The sequence below is a fragment of the Belonocnema kinseyi genome, chromosome 5 (assembly GCF_010883055.1).
Source record: "Belonocnema kinseyi isolate 2016_QV_RU_SX_M_011 chromosome 5, B_treatae_v1, whole genome shotgun sequence".
In the NCBI taxonomy this organism is placed as follows: domain Eukaryota; kingdom Metazoa; phylum Arthropoda; class Insecta; order Hymenoptera; family Cynipidae; genus Belonocnema; species Belonocnema kinseyi.
The window spans coordinates 80,658,455-80,678,213 of NC_046661.1; the positions used below are offsets into that span (position 1 = coordinate 80,658,455).

Consider the following 19,759-nt stretch of genomic DNA (forward strand, 5'->3'; position numbering starts at 1 on the left):
TATATAAAATGTCGTTTATATCTTGTGTTTAAAAATGGGGGGGCAGCTGCAGCTTTCCATGATATTTTAAGGAGAGAGGGGTCACTGAATTATCACAAATTGTTACAATGGGGTGGGGTGAGTCAAAAATCACACAAAATAGCGTCACGTAACTTCTAAACGCTCCCAAATCAGAAATTTTAATATCGAATATAATTAGTTTTAAATAAATTCAATTTCCTGAAATTAATCATTTATTCTTATTATCAGAAAAAAATGCTTACCTGTTTAAAAGGCCAGGATACGTCGGTGTCGTCGTAGGGAACATCCGCACCGCCTTGGAGAACCACGAAGCTTCCTTTGTTCTCGACTTCCGCTTTCGCCTTGAGACGTTCTATCAGTCTTCGTCGATTGTCAGCAAAAAGTGTCATTGGAACTCGGAGGGTATGATTACCCCTGTGAAAAACCGGCTGCATCTCGTATCTTAAACATTAATTTATCACGAAATTATTAGAAATATAATTTACTCCAAAGTGAAAAAAAAGAAAAAAAAGAAAAATTAAAGCAAATATAAACTCTTTTTAAAAAAAGATGTTAAAACAACAGGGATCACAGTGGTTCAGCAGTTCAATTTTAGGGAAAATAGGGGAATTTTTCTTCAGAGGAGATTAAAAAAATGGTCAATAAAGGGATTTGGTAGCCTATTAGAAACTAAGTCGTGCAAACCTTCCCCTTCCATACTTTCCCTCTCCTCATGTCACCCTTCACCCCCTCTTCCCAAACTTCTTCACCCCCCCTCTTCTCAAGCTGATACTTCACTTCTCCCACTCCCCTTGCCTGCTCACACTCATTAATGATCATTTCCCCTACTTCCCCTCGCCTCATATCCCCTCACTAACCTTACCATCTCTCTCCTCATTTCTCCTAAACCCCTAATTCATCTACCCTCATTTTGCCTTATTTCTCATCATTTTCCCTGGTTCCCCTACCCTGATCTCCCTTACTACCCCTAACAACTATTCCCTACACTTGCCCTATCCTTATTTCACCATTCTTCAACTAATTTTCCTCCCCACATCTACCCTCACTGAACCTACTACCCCTTTCCTTATTTCCTCTCACTACCCCTACCATCCCACTACTCACCCCTCATTGCCCCTCCTTGTAAAAAGTACGTGGTCTACGTAAATCTAATTGTCCCTATTTTCCAACTTCTTATTTACCCTCACTTCTCTTACAGTCACTTCCCTCATTTTTCTTAATTCCCCTACCCTCATTTCGGCTTACTTCCCCTACAATGATTTTCCTTATTTTCCCTTACTTCCACTAATTCCTAGTCATTTCACATTTTTTCTTTTGTCTTCCCTCTCTTCATTCCCTCTATACCCTTCCCCTGCTTCCTCTCCCTCCATTTTCCTTCACTTTTTCTAAAATCCTTCTTCTCATTTCCCCTACTCCGGTTATATTTTCTCCCCGCATTTACCCTACATCCCCTCATTTCCCTTCCTAACCCACCTTCATTTATCCTTACTTCCCCTATCTTAATTTCCCCTGGCTTGTCCTGATTCTTCCCCTCCATCCCTCGTCATGCCTCCTACTATCTCATCCCTCCTCATGCCTCCTATTTTCCTATCCCTCATTTCCCCTCACTTCCTCACCTTATAAATAAGTGCGTAGGCTACGGAACCCTAAAAAGGGTAATTTTTTCTCCCTTAAAAATATTAACGTCATGAAAAAAAAAATTAATAAATGCAAGACTTTGATAAAGAACGGCAAATTTTAATATAAGATATAATATAAATAATTAAAATATAAAATGAATATAATTACAGTAAACTTTCATGTCACAGTATCTATTATCTCAAATAATATCAAATCAAATCAAAGACAATACTTTTGATAATTTATATCTTAATTTTAGAAATAATAAATAATATTTTTGTATGTGGTATCAGTGCATTTTTGCAGTCAGATTTTTGTTTAAAATTATTATAATATAAATTATATAATGATTAATTATGGTTCAGCAACTGTGAATATTCTTTTAAATACAATAATTTTTTATTAACAATATCAATTTTAGACAAAAAGTACTCAAATGACATGCAAAAACGTTAATGTAACCTAGAATTCTTCAAAGAATGTAAATCTTTGAAATCTATATCGATTTCCAGTGAATAAGACTACCACAAACTTAAAATGTTCAACAATTTTTTTATCTTCTTCGAAATCCAACGATTTTGTATTAAAAGTATCGATTTTTTGTACAAAACGCCAATAAAAAAAACTAACTAACATAACCTAAAATTGTTCAAAATAGTGGGTTCAATTTTTTTAATAAAATGATTTATATTTCAAATGAATGATTTTTGGTTTATTTGATACCTATTATTATTAAATATTACAAATATTCTTGAAAATTCAAAAAAAAAATGTATAAGCAATATCAATTCCTGGCGAACAACAATTAAATGCAATGATCTTTTACCACAAATACCGATTTCCTGTATAGAATGTCAACCTAACCTAAAGTAGTTTGAAAGCTAAGAATCCTCTTAAAAATTTTCAAATATATTTTTTTTACTTAAAAATACTGATTTTGGACGAATAAAAATTACATAACAAAATAAAAAATTGTAAATCTTCTTTAAAATTCAACAGAACCTTAAATTTTTCCAAAATTGTCAATTTTCTTTAACATCCAAATCCATATTACAGCATAACATAAAATTATTTTAAAAGACTTGTGCATTTTCTTTAAAATCTAATGATTTTTAAGTCAAAACTGCAATTCAGTTGTATTACTTGATATAAAAATCATAACCTACTCATAAATCATAACCTAAAATTATTTTTAAGAATTTGAAATTTCAAAATCTAATAATTTTTGTTTACAAATGCCAATTTCCGGGTAAAAAAAGTTAAACAAAACCGAAAAACGGAAATTATTTAAAAGTTTGTTAATCTTCAAAAACTAATAATTTTTTATTAAAAATGCACATTTATGACGCAAAACGCAACATAACCTAAAATTAATGAAGAAATGCGAATCGTGATGATGAATTTTGTTTAAAAATGACAATGACTAGTAAAAAAACTTTCTGATTTCATATTAAAATGCTTTTTATGGAAAACACACATTTCCATCGGAAAATTAGAAACAGTCAATAGGCTTTTTTTGTGAAATTCAAAAAACCAACGTTAAATATTACGTAATTTTGAACTTGACTGTACATTGAAAACAGGGGTTGTCTATATATTGCGTAACGATTTTACTTGAGAGGGAGGTTACAAGAAATGTCACGTAACATTTTTTGTAATGTAATCACTTTTCATTAAATAGTAAGGAAGTGCACACGATTTGTTTTAATTTAGATATTACTTTTGGCCACCAGAGAGATGTTAAAAGTTTTTAAGTTAAAAATTAAACCTTTTTCTGTGGGTTCGAAAATTATTGCAAATTATTTCTGTGTACAGTTTTCAATAATCAATTATAATATATAATCTTATTTTTCATCAAATTAGTTCTGTTCTTAGACCAATTCAGAAAAATCTAAATATGCAAACTAAAATCTATTTAAAAAATCCAATAAAAAAAATATATTTTTGTTAATATTGCGAAAACGTCTGACTTAGAAAAAATCATTTTTTAAAAAACACGATTTTATATTGTTTAATTTTGTCTTTTTTCTTTAGCATGTAATTTTTTCTATGATAATAATAATTTATTAATTAATAGCCTCACATTTCTTACACTTCTTGAAAAAATGAATTGCGGCTTCAAAAGGAGGGAAAAATTAACAAGGTTCTAAATTATAGAGATTTTATGAAAAAGATAAAGGGAAAAGGGGGGACAGAGGATTGGCTGTGATCCCTGGAACAAGTAAACATCGGGGTAAGGGCAGGGTTCTGTTCCGAGCTAAAAGGCAATAAACTACCGACTGGTCATTTATCGACATGCGATAATGGTTCGTGTCCGTGCTAAGATGCAACCGAAAATTAATCGGATACTTAATAGAAATCTACATTACCGACCGATGGTAAGTGAGGACCCTTCAACACCAACCGAAGACTAGGTAGAATTTTTCCTTACCTTCAGTCGTTAATGTTGGAATCTAGATTACCTTTCGTGGTAAACCTAATGCTTTACAGTGGTTTACTGATATTTAGCTCAGAACAAAACCCAGTCCCCGTAGCCTTGTTGTACACTACTATTTACGTATATGTAAATTTAAACAATAATAATTAATCGTTGTTTATCTCGATTCAAGCTCATCAGAATCGGTTCGAATTGCTTTAAATGAACAATTTAATTAAACCCGAGGGGTTAGTTACTCAGTCCTATAAAATCCCTTAAATCTGGTAAAATTCTTTGACAGCCCTTTAAATTTTTTTAATCTCTTGAAATTCTTTGCAATCTTTTAAAATAATAGAAAATCTTTAATCCTTTAAATTGTTTTAATTCCTCTATATCCCTTCAAATTCTTGAAATGTCTTGCAATTAAATTTGAATGTATTCCTTTGAAGTACTTTAAAAATTAGTTGAAATCGAAAAAATCTACGAAAATAAATAAAAATTATTTGAACTTTCTTGAAATACCTTAAGAACTGTTGAAATCTTTCGAATCGCAAGGAATTCCTTAAGAATTTACTTAATTTAATCTATTTTCAAAAGTATTCCAGTATTACCTACAAATATTTGTGAATGATTGAATGAGATTGAACGTAATTTTAAAGAGATCGCTCGAGATTTGATAAAGATTTCATGACATCGCAAGGAATTATAAATTATTTATAATTGTAACATTAAAAATTGTAAAATTAAATTTTCTTTTAACTTAAAAGTTCTTAAATTAGAAGTTACATTATTTTCATTTTAAATAGTTTCAGCAGTTTTGAAAAGCTTTAAAATTTTATTTCAAAATCTTGAGAAATCTAGAAATTGCTTTAAAGTTTTTCAAATTTCAAATTATTTTTGAAATTTGTTCAGAACTTCTAAATATCCTTTTAAAAATTTAAACAAAGTGTGTCTACCGACAAAATTCGGATATCCGTTTTGGAATTTCGGTGCAAATACCTATAGTCTAATTTAGAACAAAATGTAGATTTTTTCACATTTCAAACGAAAAATTTATAAAATTTTAAATAATTTTCAAAGGCTTCAAAAGAATAATAACATTTTCTTACGATTCCTAGGAAAATTGAAAAGAATTGTTCATTTTTAAGATATATCTTAACAGAATATTTAAAAAGATTTGAAAAGAATTTAAAAATTGTCAAAGAAGAATCTGGTAAATTTTAAAGATTTTTTCAATTCACAGGATTTTCTAAAAATTGTAGGAAAAATTCGATATATTTTATTTTTTACTTTAATTTTATTTTTATTTGAGAAGTTCTGAAAAAAATATTTCACTCACTTCGTTTAAATTACTAGAAAAAAAGAAATTAGTAAATATCCGTTGAAAATAAAAATATTTTTTCTACAAATAATAAGTGTCGAGTTGTTATTTATACTTTGAAATTCAAGAACTTCAATTTCAAATAAAAAAATTTCAAATAGAACGATTAAAATTTTTAAACTCTTAGAAATTCTAACGATTGAAAGTTTTCTATGTCAATAAAACAGTTACAATCTGAAAATTCTTTGTATCTTCAGGACTGCACCTAAAAATTTTCTTTAAATTATAAATATACACTTGAAGATAAAAATCTTAAATAAAAATTTGTAGAGCAAAATGTTTACGAATTACGCATTGTAAACTGCATAATAGCATCATTGAAAAAGATATCAATTAAACTAATTATTTTAAAAACTATTGTAATCGAACTTTGACAGATTTTTCTTCTGAAAACTTGTAAAATTCCCGGGAAAGAAATAAATTCACGGTTATTTCCCGGGTTTTCCCGGTTTCAGGAAATTTCTGGTTTTCACGCATTCCCGGTCCAGCGGTTATTCTGATCGACATTGCATTCGCTTGGATGAAATTTTAAATTGATCGCTCGAGGTTGTATAGAGATTTCATGGGATTGCAAGGGATTAGAAAGGATTGCATAATATTTCATGTATTATTTAAGGAGATAGTATATTATTAAATTGAGATTGCAAGGGATTACAAGAGATTCTGAAGGATTGCACGAGATTGCAAACGATTTCACGGAAGATTCCTGGAGATTTCACGGGATTGCATCGAGATTGCATGGGATTACAAAGGATTGCAAAAGATTGAATTAGGTTTCAAAATATTTCATGAGATATTCCAGGGGATTGCATGAGATAACAAAGTGCATGGGCTTGAACGATAATTTACATAAATCGCTTAAAATTTTATGGAGATTGAACTGGAATTTCATCGTTTTTGAATTAAATTACAAAGGATTTTATGGGATTTCATCGAGATTGTAAAAGATTTCCTGGAAAATGTCATTCATTGCAAGCAATTGATGGGATTGCACGACAATTTAAAGAGGTCGCTCGAGATTTTATAGCGATTACATGGGATTGCATGGATATTGCATAGAATTACAAGGATTTAAATAGGATTGCATGAGATTGCAAGCAGTGCATGGGATTTCACAAAATTTTAAAGAAATCGCTCAAAATTGTACAGAGATTGCATGGGATTGCATCGATGTTGTAGGGAATCAGAAGGGATGTAAAGGATTGAATCGAGATTGTATGGGATTACCAAGGATTGTAAAGAATTTCATGAGATTGCTTCGATATTTCAAGAAATGCATGGGATTTCGCGAAACTTTTCTGAAATTGCTGGAGATTACAAGGAATTGTAATGGATTGAATGGGATTGCTCACGATTTCATGGGATTACAAGAGATTGTAAAAGATCGCATGAGATTGCAAAAGATTTCGTAACAGATTCCAGAGGATTGCATGAGATAGCAAATTGCACGGCGTTGCACGAGAGTTTAAAGGGATCGCTCGAAATTTTATAGAGATTGCATGGAATTATAAATGACTGCAGAAGATTTCACTGATGTTTCTAGGGGATTGTATGGAATTGCATCGAGATTGCATGAGACTACAAGAGATTGTAAAGGATTGCATGAGATTGCAAAATATTTCATTAAAAATTCTAGGAGATTTCATGGGATTGCATCTAGATTACATGGAATTCCAAAAGTTTTCAAAGGATTTAATAAGATTGCAAAATATTTTATAAGAGATTCCAGGGGATTGCATGAAATTTAAAAGAGATCACTCAACATTTTATAGAGATTGCATGAAATTGCATCGATATTGCATCGATATTTCAAGGATTTACAAGGGATTGTAAAGAATTAAATGTGAATGAAAAATATGTTATAAGAGAATCCAGGAGATTTCATGAGATATCAAGCAGTGCACGACATTGCACGAAATTTTCCAGAGATTGCTTGATATTTTATAGAGATTGCATGGGATTGTATCGATATTTTAAGGAATTACAAGTAATTGTAGAGGATTGTATGAGATAGCAAAAGATTTTATGGGAGTTTCCAGGGGGTCTCATGTGATTGCAAGTATCGCATGGGATTGCATACAATTTTAGAAATATTGCTTGAGATTGTATAGAGATTGAATAGAATTTTATTCAGTTAGCATGGAATTATGAGGGATTGTAAAGAATTGCATGAGATTGCAAACTATTTCACGGGAGATTTCAGGAAATTGCACGTGATTGCATTGAGATTGCATGCGATTATAAAGGACTTCAAGGAATTGAATAAGATTGCATGAGATAGCAGAGTGCATGGGCTTTCATGGAATTACAAAGGATCGTAAAGGATTGTATACGATTGTAAAAAAATATCACGGCAGATGCCATACATTGCTTGAGATTGCAAGAAGTGCTTGAGATTGCAAGAAGTGCTTGGGCTTGCAAGAAACTTTAAAGAGATTGCTCGAGATTTCATAGATATTGCAAGGGATTGCCTAAAATTGCACAGAAAATGTATACCAGATTGGACCAGTAATTAACCCCCCCGATTACGCCCAATATCAAAATCCTACTTATTTGGAAGAACAGACATACTCCATTGAAGAAGATCCGCCATAACTAGGTTCTTCTTTAACTCGTATCGAAGGAAAGAATATTTCTTCAAATTTGGCTGGCTTATCTTTTTTTGAAGAACCAAAAGTCTTTTTAGCAGCCAAAATTGGATCTTCCTGCCTGTTGGCTCGCCGATAGAGCGTCGAGGGTGGCAATCCATACTTTTTGGCAGTCTGTTTCACCGACTTTTTATTTTTCCTCACATCGATTATCGCCTGTATCATTTTCTGCTCATCCCAACTTTGCCAATTGGACTTCCGCTTGTAATTCCTCACCATGACTCGGACCGAGAAATTTCTTGATTAGCTTCTTGGCTCGCCTTTTCACAGGTTTTAAACTCCCAGTGCTCGCTAGTTAGTTAGGCCAACTGTGAAATACGCAGAAAAGGAAAAAAACTTGGTAAAGCGTTTTGTGGTGAAGAGTCAGCGAAACGAGACCAACCTTCGATTCATACTTGACTTCCGGTAACTTGGCTCATCATTAAATTTAATTCTAAAGTGTCTTCTAGACAGGCCTGAGATTGAGGGCCGTGCATAAATTATGCCCCCCCCCCCCTCACCCGTTCCTATCTTGCGTAATTTTTGCGGATTCATTTTTTTCATGATTTTCGTGACAGCTGAAACCTTACTGTTTTTTCTGAATTAATGAAGCAGTTCAACTTTTATCAAAGCAAATAAATTTAAAAAAAAACACACTTTTTTCAGTCACAAAAGAAAGATTTTTAATTTAAGAAATTTAAATGAGATTAAAATCACATTTAAAATTCTATTTAACGTCCAAAAACCACCACAAAATGTTCATATTGGAACCTGAATAAAGCAAAAAAGATTTCCTAAAAAGAAAAAAAAAATTCTTTTTTGGGCGAAAAGAAAAAAGAGGAAAGAAAAATGAGAATGCAACCAACCCTTTTTTTATTTTTTCTCTTTTTTATTACTACTATTATATCCTAGTTTGATAATAGTAATGATAAAAAAGACGGCACAAATACAAAACGAAATAAACGAAATAAACGAAATGTTTTGTCAACAAAAAAAAAAATGATTTCTTTTATTTTTTTAGAATTTTTTTTTTGCTTTTTTTCAGGTTGCAATAGGAACATTTTGTGGTGATTGTCCAAACTTGGTCCTTAGATTCTTAGTTTTATTTTCAGGAATTCTGCACATTAAGAAAGATTTTATCGAAAAAGTTGAAATTTTAAGTTAAAAAACGAAATTTCTAGATAAAAGTTAAATTTTCAACCAAATAAACGAATTTTCAAAGAATAAGATGAATTTTTAAACAAGAAGATTATATTTTGTCAAAAAAGGTTAATCGCCAGCAAACACATACCATTTTTCCCAAATGGTTCAATTTTTCACCAAATGTATGAATTTTGCACCAAATTATTGAATTTTCAAGTCAAGTTTCCGACAAATAGTTGAATTTTTAACATTATTAAATTTTCAACCAATAAGGATTTTTCGTCGAAAAAATGTAATCCAAAGTTTTTTTTAGTGTAATTCAAAAAGACTATTTAAAAAGTCAGTTTTCAAGCAAATAGTCAAATTTTACTACAAAAAGATTCATTTGCTACCAAAAAAAATATATTTTTCAACAAATTGCATACATTCTCAACACAATAATTGCATTTATAAGCTAAACAAAACAAGAAAAAAAACAATATTTTGACTAAAAAAATGGGGTAGTTAAATTTTTATTTGAAAAAAATTCATTTTTATTTTTTTTTTTAAGTTTAATTTTCTACCGAATCTATGGATTTTCCACCAAATCGTTGAATTTGAACCTGAAAAGAGAAATTGCCAAAAAAAAAATTTTTTTTAAAAACCGAATTTTCAACAAATTACATACATTTTCAACCTGATAAGTGCATTTTAAAAAATTGAAGCAAAAACAGAATATTTAAATTTTCTTTAACAAGAAATACTTTTTAGTTTAAAAAAGCGAATTGTTTCCAAAAAGATTAAATTTCTACGAAATATATAAATTTTCCACCAAATTGTTGAGTTTGAAGCCAAAAAGACAAGTTTCCTACAAAAGATTTGAATTTTCAAGAATTGATCAATTTTCCACCAAGCACGATTTTTTGTCCCTAAATAAAAGAAATGTGATCAAAAATCTAAAACTTCATGTAGAAAAGACGAAATTTCTACAAAAAAGTGGATTTTTGATCAAATTTTCAAAGAAATTTTCAAACAAAAAGAATATTTTACAAAAGAAAAACGAATTTTCAACAATTTACAGACATATTCAACTTATTAATTTACTTAGAAGAACATTGAAGCAAAAATAAACCAGTTTGATTTTTATAAAAAAAAAGAATATTAATTTTAAAAAACGAATATTCTTCGCAAATTGTTGACTTTGAAGCTGAAACAAAATTGAACCAAAAATAGAATAGTTTAATTTTTATGAAAAAAAAAAATAATTTTCAATTTTATAAAATGAACTGTATATAAAAAGTGCAATTTTTTAAACATTTTCTACAACACATTTAAATTTTCATGTAAATAATTCAATTCTTAACAAACAAACAAAATGAATTTTTAGAAAGTATTTCAACTTTCAACTAAGAAGAAAAATTTTCAACTCAAAAAAATTATTTTTTAACCAAAAATGTAATAATTGATATTAGCAACCAAAAAATGTTTTTAATCAAAATCAGTTAAATTCAAACAAAATTGACGAAATTTCAACATAATGTTTAAAATAAATGAGTCAAATTTTTTAATAAACAAACAAATGAATTTTCAAGAAGTTACATCAATTTTTAAACAAATAGTTGCCTTTTTAAACTAAAAAAGATCAATTTTAAACCAAAAGTGGAACAGCCAAGTTTTTTCATTGAAGGAAATTAATTTTCAAATAATTAAACCAAAAATTTTGATTTTCTATCAAATAGCTCAATCAAATAATTTAATTTTCAAGTCGAAAATAGGAATTTGCTGCAAAACAGTTTAATTGTTAACTGAAAAATGTAATTTTTTAACAAACAAGTTTTTTTTAAACCAAAGCAGATACACTTTTTACTAAGAAGATGAAATAATTGAAATTAATTGTATTTTTAATCAAAATGAATTTTTAATAATGTGGTTCAACATTCAACATAGTACCTATTCAAGAAGATTGTTAAATTTCCAACCAAAAAAATTAATATTTAACTAAACTTTTTTTTTGCGAATTAGTTCGACATTCATCCAAGTATAGGCGATTTTTTAACCGAAAAAGATGAATATTCAATATTTAAACAATTTTTTAATTTAAAAAAAAATTGTTAAAAAGAACAATTTCAGCCAAAAAAAACAGCAATTAAAAAAAATAGTTTAATTTTTAACAAAAATATTAATCTTCAACTAAGAAATAATTTTTTTATCAAATTGGTTCAATATTCAACCAGTTATAGTTGAATTTTCAAAAAAAAAAGATAAATTTTTAATAAAGTAGTTCGACTTTCAACCAAGTGTATCATTTTTTGATAAAAAAGAAGAATATTCGATATTTAACAAAAAATATGTTTAACATTCACCAAGTGTAATTGAATTTTCGAAAAAGATATGAATATTGATTATTTAATAAAAAATAGAATCGATAAATTAAAAAGTAAAAAATTAATAAATGTTCAACGACAAAAACACTAAAATTTCTGAAAAAAAAGTATTAAAATTTTTAACCAAAAGATGAATCTTCGACAAAAAAATTATTTTTGAACAAAGTAGCTTAACATTTAACCAAGTATAGTTGAATTGTTAATTTAAAAAACGAATATATAATATTTAACCAGAATTAGAATAGATAAATTAAGCGTAAAAAATAAATAAATTTTCAACAAAAAACACAATTTTTTAACAAACTGGTTAAATTTTCACATAAGGATATTTATTTTATCCCAAAAATGTGAATTTTCAACCAAACATTGGAATTCCCACACAAAACCGGAAGTAGGTCGATTATACGATTTCTTCACATCGCACTTCATATTCTTTACAAGTCATTGTTTTTGTTCTTAAATTCACGTTTTATTTCAGATTTCAATTAAAGCTATATTCAACAAGTGACGTAAATTTGAAAACAAAAACAATGACATGGGAAAGATAAGAAATAAAATGCAGAATGTGAATTTTCAACAAAGTAGTGGAATTTTCAAAAAAAAAATTAATTTTTGATTCCAAGAAATAAATTTTCAACAAGATACTTGAGTTCCCAAGCTAAAAATTCAAAATTAAAAAATTGACATTTAAATCGAAAAACATGCATTTTTAATCAAATATTTGAATTATAAAAATAATTATTTTCAACTAAATAGTTAAATTTTCAAAAAACGACAAAATTACTTTTCTACCAAACAAGATAAATTTGAACCAAAACGGGAAAAATTTTTATTCAACAAAACGAATGAAACCGTTGGATTTTTACCAAAAAAAGATGACTTTTCAATAAAATAGTTGTATTTTCAAGAAAAAGGTTAATTTTCAACCAAGGAAGATGAATTTAATCAAATTCATTTTCAACTAAATTATCGGAAACTTCGACAAAAAGATTTCCATCCAAAAAGGACGAATTGACAATTGAATAAAACAATACTGAATTTAAAAATCTAACCAAAATTTATTTCCACTAAAAAGTATGACTTTTCTACTATAAAAATTACATTTTTAAGCCAACCAAATAGTTGAATTTCCGACCACAATAAAATTAGTTTTTAAATAAATAGTTACATTTACAATAAAATAGTTGAAATTTAAATCAAAAGAGACAAATTCTCATCAATCATTTCAGGTTAAATTTTTAACCCGAAAAGTTTAAATCTTAACAAAAATATGAATCATATAAAAAAATTAAAATGAGTTTTTAACAAAAAAAAGTTCAGTTTTTAAACAAATATTAAAATTTTTAATAAAACAGTCAAATTTTTAACCAATGAGATGACTTTTCATCTAAACTGATAAATCTTCAACCAAAAAATGACTTTAACCAAAAAAAGTTGGATTTTCAACCGAATGGTTAAATTTTCAAGCCAAAAAGATGAATTTTTTAGAAGACAGTTAGATTTTCAACGAAAAAAAAAATTTTAATTATCAAATTATTAAACTTCCAACCAAAGAGATGAATAATAACATAAAATTGTGATTCTTCAACTGGTTCTTAAATTTTCAGTTCAAAAAATTGATTTTCAATTTGAATATAAAAAAATATTTAAACAAAAAGATTGATTTTCCAACTTAAATGGTGAATTTTCAACAACAAAATTGTTTTTTTAACAAAATTGCATTCTTAACCACAAAATATGAAATTTTTACTAAAACAGATGGATTTTTAAACAAAAGAGACAAATTTTTAAAAAAATTGAATTTTCCAAGAAGAAAATTTCAATTAAGTTCTCAACACCATAGAAATAAAAACAGAAATACAGGGCAAATAAATTTATAAATGATGAAAAATAATGAAATAATAAAATTTTCAGTAAAAATAAATTAATTTTCAATAAAAAAACTAAATTTAGACAAAATAGTTTAGTTTTTAACCAAAGCGATGGATCTTCAACTACAAGAATAAATCCACCACACAAAAAAATTAAATTTAAAAAAATTAATTTAAGTTTTATACAAGTAGTTAAATCTTCAAATAAAGCTGTTTAATTTTCAATAAAAATGGTGCATTTTCTAAAAAAAAATATATAAATTTGCAAAAAAATACATCAATTTTCAACCAAACAGTTGAATTTTTAACTAAAGATGATCAATTTTTAACAAATAATGGAATAGTTCAGTTTTCAAGTAAAAAAAATTCATTTTCAACAAAATAGTTCAATCTTCAGCCAAGAAAATAACATTTTAACAATGTACTTTAACTCTTAGCCAAGTATTTAATTTACAACGACAAAGGATGAATTTTAAATGAAAAATGTATTGGGTGAATTTTTATCTAAAAGCGATCAATTTTCAGTAAATAATGGAATAATTGAATTTTAAATTAAGAAAATTAATTTTCAATTTTAAAAAACAAGTTTTTAACCAAATAGTTAAATTTTCAACTAAAGAGATGGATTTTTAAACTAATAACATGAATTTTAACTGAAGTAATTCAAGGTTGAACCAAAATGTTTAATTTTCAATCAAAAAATATGAATTTACAATAAAATGATATTTCAACAATGTAGTTCAACTTTCGGCCAAGTAGTTAATTTTTAACGGAAAATAATGAATTTTAAACGAAAAATTTATTATGTGAATTTTCAAATAAAAACGATCAATTTTCAGTCAATAATGGAATAGTTAAAATTTAAGTTAAGAAATGAATGTTTAACCAAAAAATAACGATTTTTTGACAAAATAGTCATATTTTCAACAAAGGAGGTAAATTTTAAACCAAACAATTGAATTTCAACTAAAAAAGATACATTTTTTATCAAAAAGGGAATAGTTACAGTTTTAATTTTAAAAATTAATTCCCCCATCCTCCTCTAAAAATCTGATTTAAAAAAAAAGTTATATTTTCAACCAGAAATATGAATCTTCAACCAATAAAATGAATTTTTAATCAAATAATTCAGCTTTCAATGAAGCTGTATAATTTACTATTAAAAAGGTTAATTTTCTATCATAAAATACGAATTTATAACCAAATAAATCAGTTTACGACCAAATGGATGAACTTTCAACTAAAAAAGATCTATTTTTAACAAATAATGGAATAGTTCAGTTTTTATTTAAAAATTATTTTACATCAAAATAATTTAATCTTCAACCAATAAAATGATATTTTAACAAAGTACTTTAACTGCGAACCAAGTAGTTTATTTTCAACAAAAAAAGATAAATTCTCAATGAAAAATTTAATAGGAAAATTTTCAACTCGAAACGATCAATTTTTTGCAAATAATAGAATAGTTAAATTTTAAGTTAAGAAATTAATGTTCAGTCAAAAAACAATTTTTCAAAAAAAAATAGTTCAATTTTATACCGAACAAGACACAATTTCAACTAAATAAATAAATTTTAAACTAAATAGTGGAATTTTCAACGAAAAGAAGATAAATTTTTAATAAAAGAGGGAAAAGTTACATTTTTAATTTAAAAAATCAACTCTTAATCCCCTGCCTAAAAAACGAATTTCTTAATAAAATAATTATATTTTTAACCAAGGAGATGGATCTTCAACTAAGAAAAAGAATTTTAATAAAGTGATTCAACTTTCAACCAATCTGTATAATTTTAAATCAAGAAGATTAATTTTTTTCAACGAAAAAATATAAATTTTGAATAAAAAATTTAACAAGCGAATTTTCATCTAAAAAGATACATTTTAAACAAAAAATAAAATAGGTAAATTTTTATTTAAAAAAATTAATGTCCAAGGAAAATAAAAATTGAAATTTTAACAAAGTGGTTCATGCTTCTACCAAATTCTATAATTCTGAACCCAAAAATTAATAGCAGACTTTTAAATAAAAAGTAATTAATTTTCAACGAAAAATAGTTAGATTTTCCTATTAAATTCTTTCAATTCAATTTTCATTTAAGCAAAAAAAGTAGAAGTTTCTTGAAAACAGGAGGAAAAAGAGGAATTCTTTAAAAAAAGGGGAAAAGAGGGAAATTGTGTAAATCCTGAACATTTGCAAACTGGTTTTATCTAACTACTTTTTCAGAAATGCAAGAACTGGAAAAGGAATTTAAAAAAATACTTTTCTACTGAATTTCATTCTATATTTTTCTGGGACGAATCTAAATCAAAAGACAATGATCGATAATCTAATCAATCAAGGGAAGCGATTTCCAGAAAGAAATTTCCTTAAAATGAAGATCCTATCCTTTAAATTCTTTCAATCCAATTTCTTTTTAACTCGTTCTACTTTCATTCCTGTCTCATTAATCGCAGAATCGATTTCGAGATTTACAGGCGCTGTAGTCAGAAGTTAGTGCTAATAAGAAAATCACAAATTAGTACCGGTTTTAAGACTTTCAAGCACGCAGGCTTAACGAGACTTACAATTTAATTTTGAACGGTTATATCTCTTTATTGCCAATGCTCAGCCATATTTTCTACTGCCAATAATAATAATTTACTCACTAGTCTAGATTCTTAAGTATACTAGAACATTGTGTAATAATTACATTATTTGAATTTCGCGGGAAAACGTATCGTTTGACATTGGAAAGGGCGCCTAATTTAAATGGTAAAAGAAGTCAAAATAATAGAAAATTTTAAAAACTTTTTAGTTGAGTTTTCAAATCAAACAGCTATATTTTGAACCTGAGAAATTAATTTTGAACTAAAATAATAAATCTTTAACAAAAAATATGGATCTTTAACCAAATAGTTGCTGGAATTTTCAACTCAGAAAATTAATTTTCTACAAAAAAAAACTCTGTTACTGAATAGTTACAAATTTAGAAAAATTAATGTTCAACCAAAACAAAAGAAAACGAATTTTCAACGAAATAGTTTTTTTATGAAAAAAATTATTTTTCAACTAAAATTATAAATTTTCAAGAAAAAATGGAATAGTAACAGCTTCAGTTAAAAAATTAATTCTTAACTGAAAAGAAACAAATTTAAAGCCAAAGATATTAATTTCTAATCACAGTGATGAATTTTTGACAAAATAGTGGAATTTTTAACCAAAAAGATGAATTTTCTCTTTAAAAAACGAATTTATAACTTAATATTTTGATTCGACCAAATAAATCAATTCTTAACAACAAAAAGAATACTTAAATTGTCTACAAAACAGAACATTTTTTAACGAAAAAGATAACATTACTATCAAAAAAGGTCAATTTTCCACAAAAAATGGAATAGTTTAAGTGAATTTTCGAGCAAAATTAGAATAGTTAAAGATTTAGTAAAATAAGTTGAACCAAAACAAAAGAAAACGAATTTTCAACAAAATACTTTTTTATCAAAAAAAATATATATATTTTTTGTAACTAAAAATAGACAAGTTAAATTTTTAGTTAAAACAATTAATTTAAAAAAAAAAATTAATTCTCATCAGAATAATTCCATTTTAAACCCAAAAGACGAATTTTTCACTAAAAAAGATACAGTTTCAATAAAATATATAAATTTTCAATTAAAAAAGATAAAATTTAAACTTAAAAAATGAATTTTTAACTAAAATAATAAATCTCCAACAAAATATATGAAATTTTAACCAAATATTTACTTGAATTTGGAACCCAGAAGATTAGTTTTCTAAAAAAAAACTTATTTTCGACAAAGTACATAAATTGAATCAACAAGAAAAATTTTTTTTAACAGAATAGTGACTTGAATTTTCAACCCACAAGATTAATTTTCAACAAAAAAACTCATTCTCGACAAAGTACATGAATTTTCATATAAAAATGATCAATTTTCACCCAAAATTAGAATAGTTAAAGATATAGAAAAATAAATATTCAACTAAAACAAAAGAAAACGAATTTTCGAAAGATTAGTGTTTTTATCGAGAAAAAAAAGATTTTTTAATCAAAAATATAAAAATTAAATTTGTAGTTCAAACAAATAATTTCAAAAAATTAGATTCTCAACAATACAATTAATTTTTAAACCCAAAAGATAAATTTTTTATAAAAAAAGATCAATTTTGAATGTAAGAAATTTTTTTTATTAAAATGATGAATCTTCACAAAAAATATAAATTTATAACCAAATAGTTACATTAATTTTCAACAGAATAGTTTTTTTTATAAAAAAAATTACTCTTGAAACGAAAAAATAAAAATTACATTTTTAATTGAAACGAACAATTTAAAAAAAGTGAATTCTCAACGAAATAATTCAATTTTAAACCTAAAAAATGAATTTTCTATTAAAAGACATCAATTTTGAACCTCAGAAATTAATTTTAAACTAAAATGACGAATCTTCAACAAATAATATCAATTTTTGACCAAATAGTTGCTTGAATTTTACTCACAAGATTAATTTTCTACCTAAAAAAACTCAGTTTCAACAAGGAACATGAATTTTCATATCAAAAATCAATTGTCAACCAAAATTAGAATAGTTGAAGATTTAGGAAAATAAATGTTCAACCAAAAAAAAGAATCTCCAACAAAATAGTTTCTTTCTCATCAAAAAAAATTATTTTTAACCAAAATTAGAAGAATTAAATTTTCAGTTAAAATCATCAATTTTTAATTAAAAAAAAGAAATATCAACAGAATAATTCAATTTCAAACCCAAAAATGAATTTTCTATAAAAAAAAATGTTTTTAACGAAATAGTTGAATTTTCACTGAAAACAGATAAATTTTTAACTGAAAATATAATAATTAAATAAAATGATTAAAATTATATTTTTTTAGAAAATTAATCGTTTTGTTTGAAAATAAAACTACTTGGTAACAAAATTTATGTATTTTATTTTAAAAATCGTCTTTTTCGTACAAAATTAATCTTCTTTGTTGACAATTCAACTATTTAGTGAAAAATTCAACAGTTTCGTAGAAAGCTTTTGGTTCAATTCATTTTTTTTCAATGTGAAATATTACATTTTTGTTAAAAATTCATCCATTTTCGCTGAAAATTAAATTAGAAACTAATAAAATTAGGAAAGATAAATTACGACAAAATTATGTTTAAAATTGGAACGATGGAGGATATTTCAGAGAATTGCAGAAGTCTAATGACCTCATAAACCTTATCTTTTTATTGAGATTATGATACTCTTACGTGATAGCGATAAAAAATTTAATAAGGAATTCAAGCCTCGATTCTTATCTCCAGGAAATTTACACAATTTCAAATTGAACAATTTTGAACATTTTTCCTGATCAAAAAAAAATTTCTCAGAAATTCTAGCACAATAGCTTGGAAACCTCAAAAAAAATATATTTGTCTCGAATTTCTTTAAAATGATTTGCTGTCTTATAAATATTTTTTTGTCGAAACAGCCCTTTTTGAGAATAGTAGAAAAATGTTCCCAAATAAATACAAAAAAACATATTCTTCGTTTGTTTCTATATTGTAAAAAATTAATCATCTTGCTTAAAAAATTCATCTTTTGCGTTCAAATTTCACTTGGTGGAAAATTAATCTTCTTGGTTGAAAATTTAACTATTATCTTGAAATTTCGTTTTTTTTCTAGTTGTAAATTAATTTTTTAACTAAAAATATAACCATTTCAGTTGAATATTTATCATTTTACTTAAAAATGTATCTATTTTGTTAAAAATTTAACTATTTTTTTAAATTGAGTTTTTTTTAATTTAGTTTTTTACCTGAAAGTTTAACATCTCCATTCTCGGTGGAAAATGTATCTTTTTTAGCTAAAAATTTAACTTAAAATTCATCTTTTTCGTCGTAAAATTAAATATTTTGTGGAAAGTTTTTCTTCTGGTCGTAAATTAATTTTTTAACTTTTCTAAAGTTCTTAAATTAGAAGATAAATTATTTTCATTTTAAATAGTTTAAGCATCCTTGAAAAGCTTTAAAATTTTATTTCAAAATCTTGAGAAATCTAGATTTTGTTTTAAATTTTTTCAAATTTAAAATTATTTTTGAAATTTTTTCAGAACTTCTAAATAATTTTAAATTAATTGAATTCGTTGAAATAGTATCAAATAATTTAAACAAAGTATGTGCACCGACAAAATTCGGCTATTCGCACCAAAACAGCAGGAAAATATGGCGGAAAATAGTTAATAAAAAGAGTGTCAGTAGAGTGAACGACGCCTGAAACAAAGACCTTGGCTATTAATGGACCCAAGTGGGAAACCTTACATAAC

At 26.3% G+C, this 19,759-nt stretch overlaps 1 protein-coding gene across 4 annotated transcripts in view; it reads right to left on the bottom strand.

The window, feature by feature from the left end:
- Positions 1-19,759, bottom strand: part of LOC117172436 (xaa-Pro dipeptidase) — a 215,568-nt gene that overhangs the window by 92,071 nt on the left and 103,738 nt on the right. For 3 of the 4 annotated variants that reach the window (XM_033360369.1, XM_033360371.1, XM_033360372.1), the window contains one exon: positions 264-462. In XM_033360369.1, coding sequence (XP_033216260.1) covers positions 264-462 — 199 coding nt within the window. Of the gene's footprint in view, positions 1-263; positions 463-8,009; positions 8,395-19,759 lie in introns of all 4 variants that reach the window. The other variant, XM_033360370.1, reaches the window with a different exon arrangement.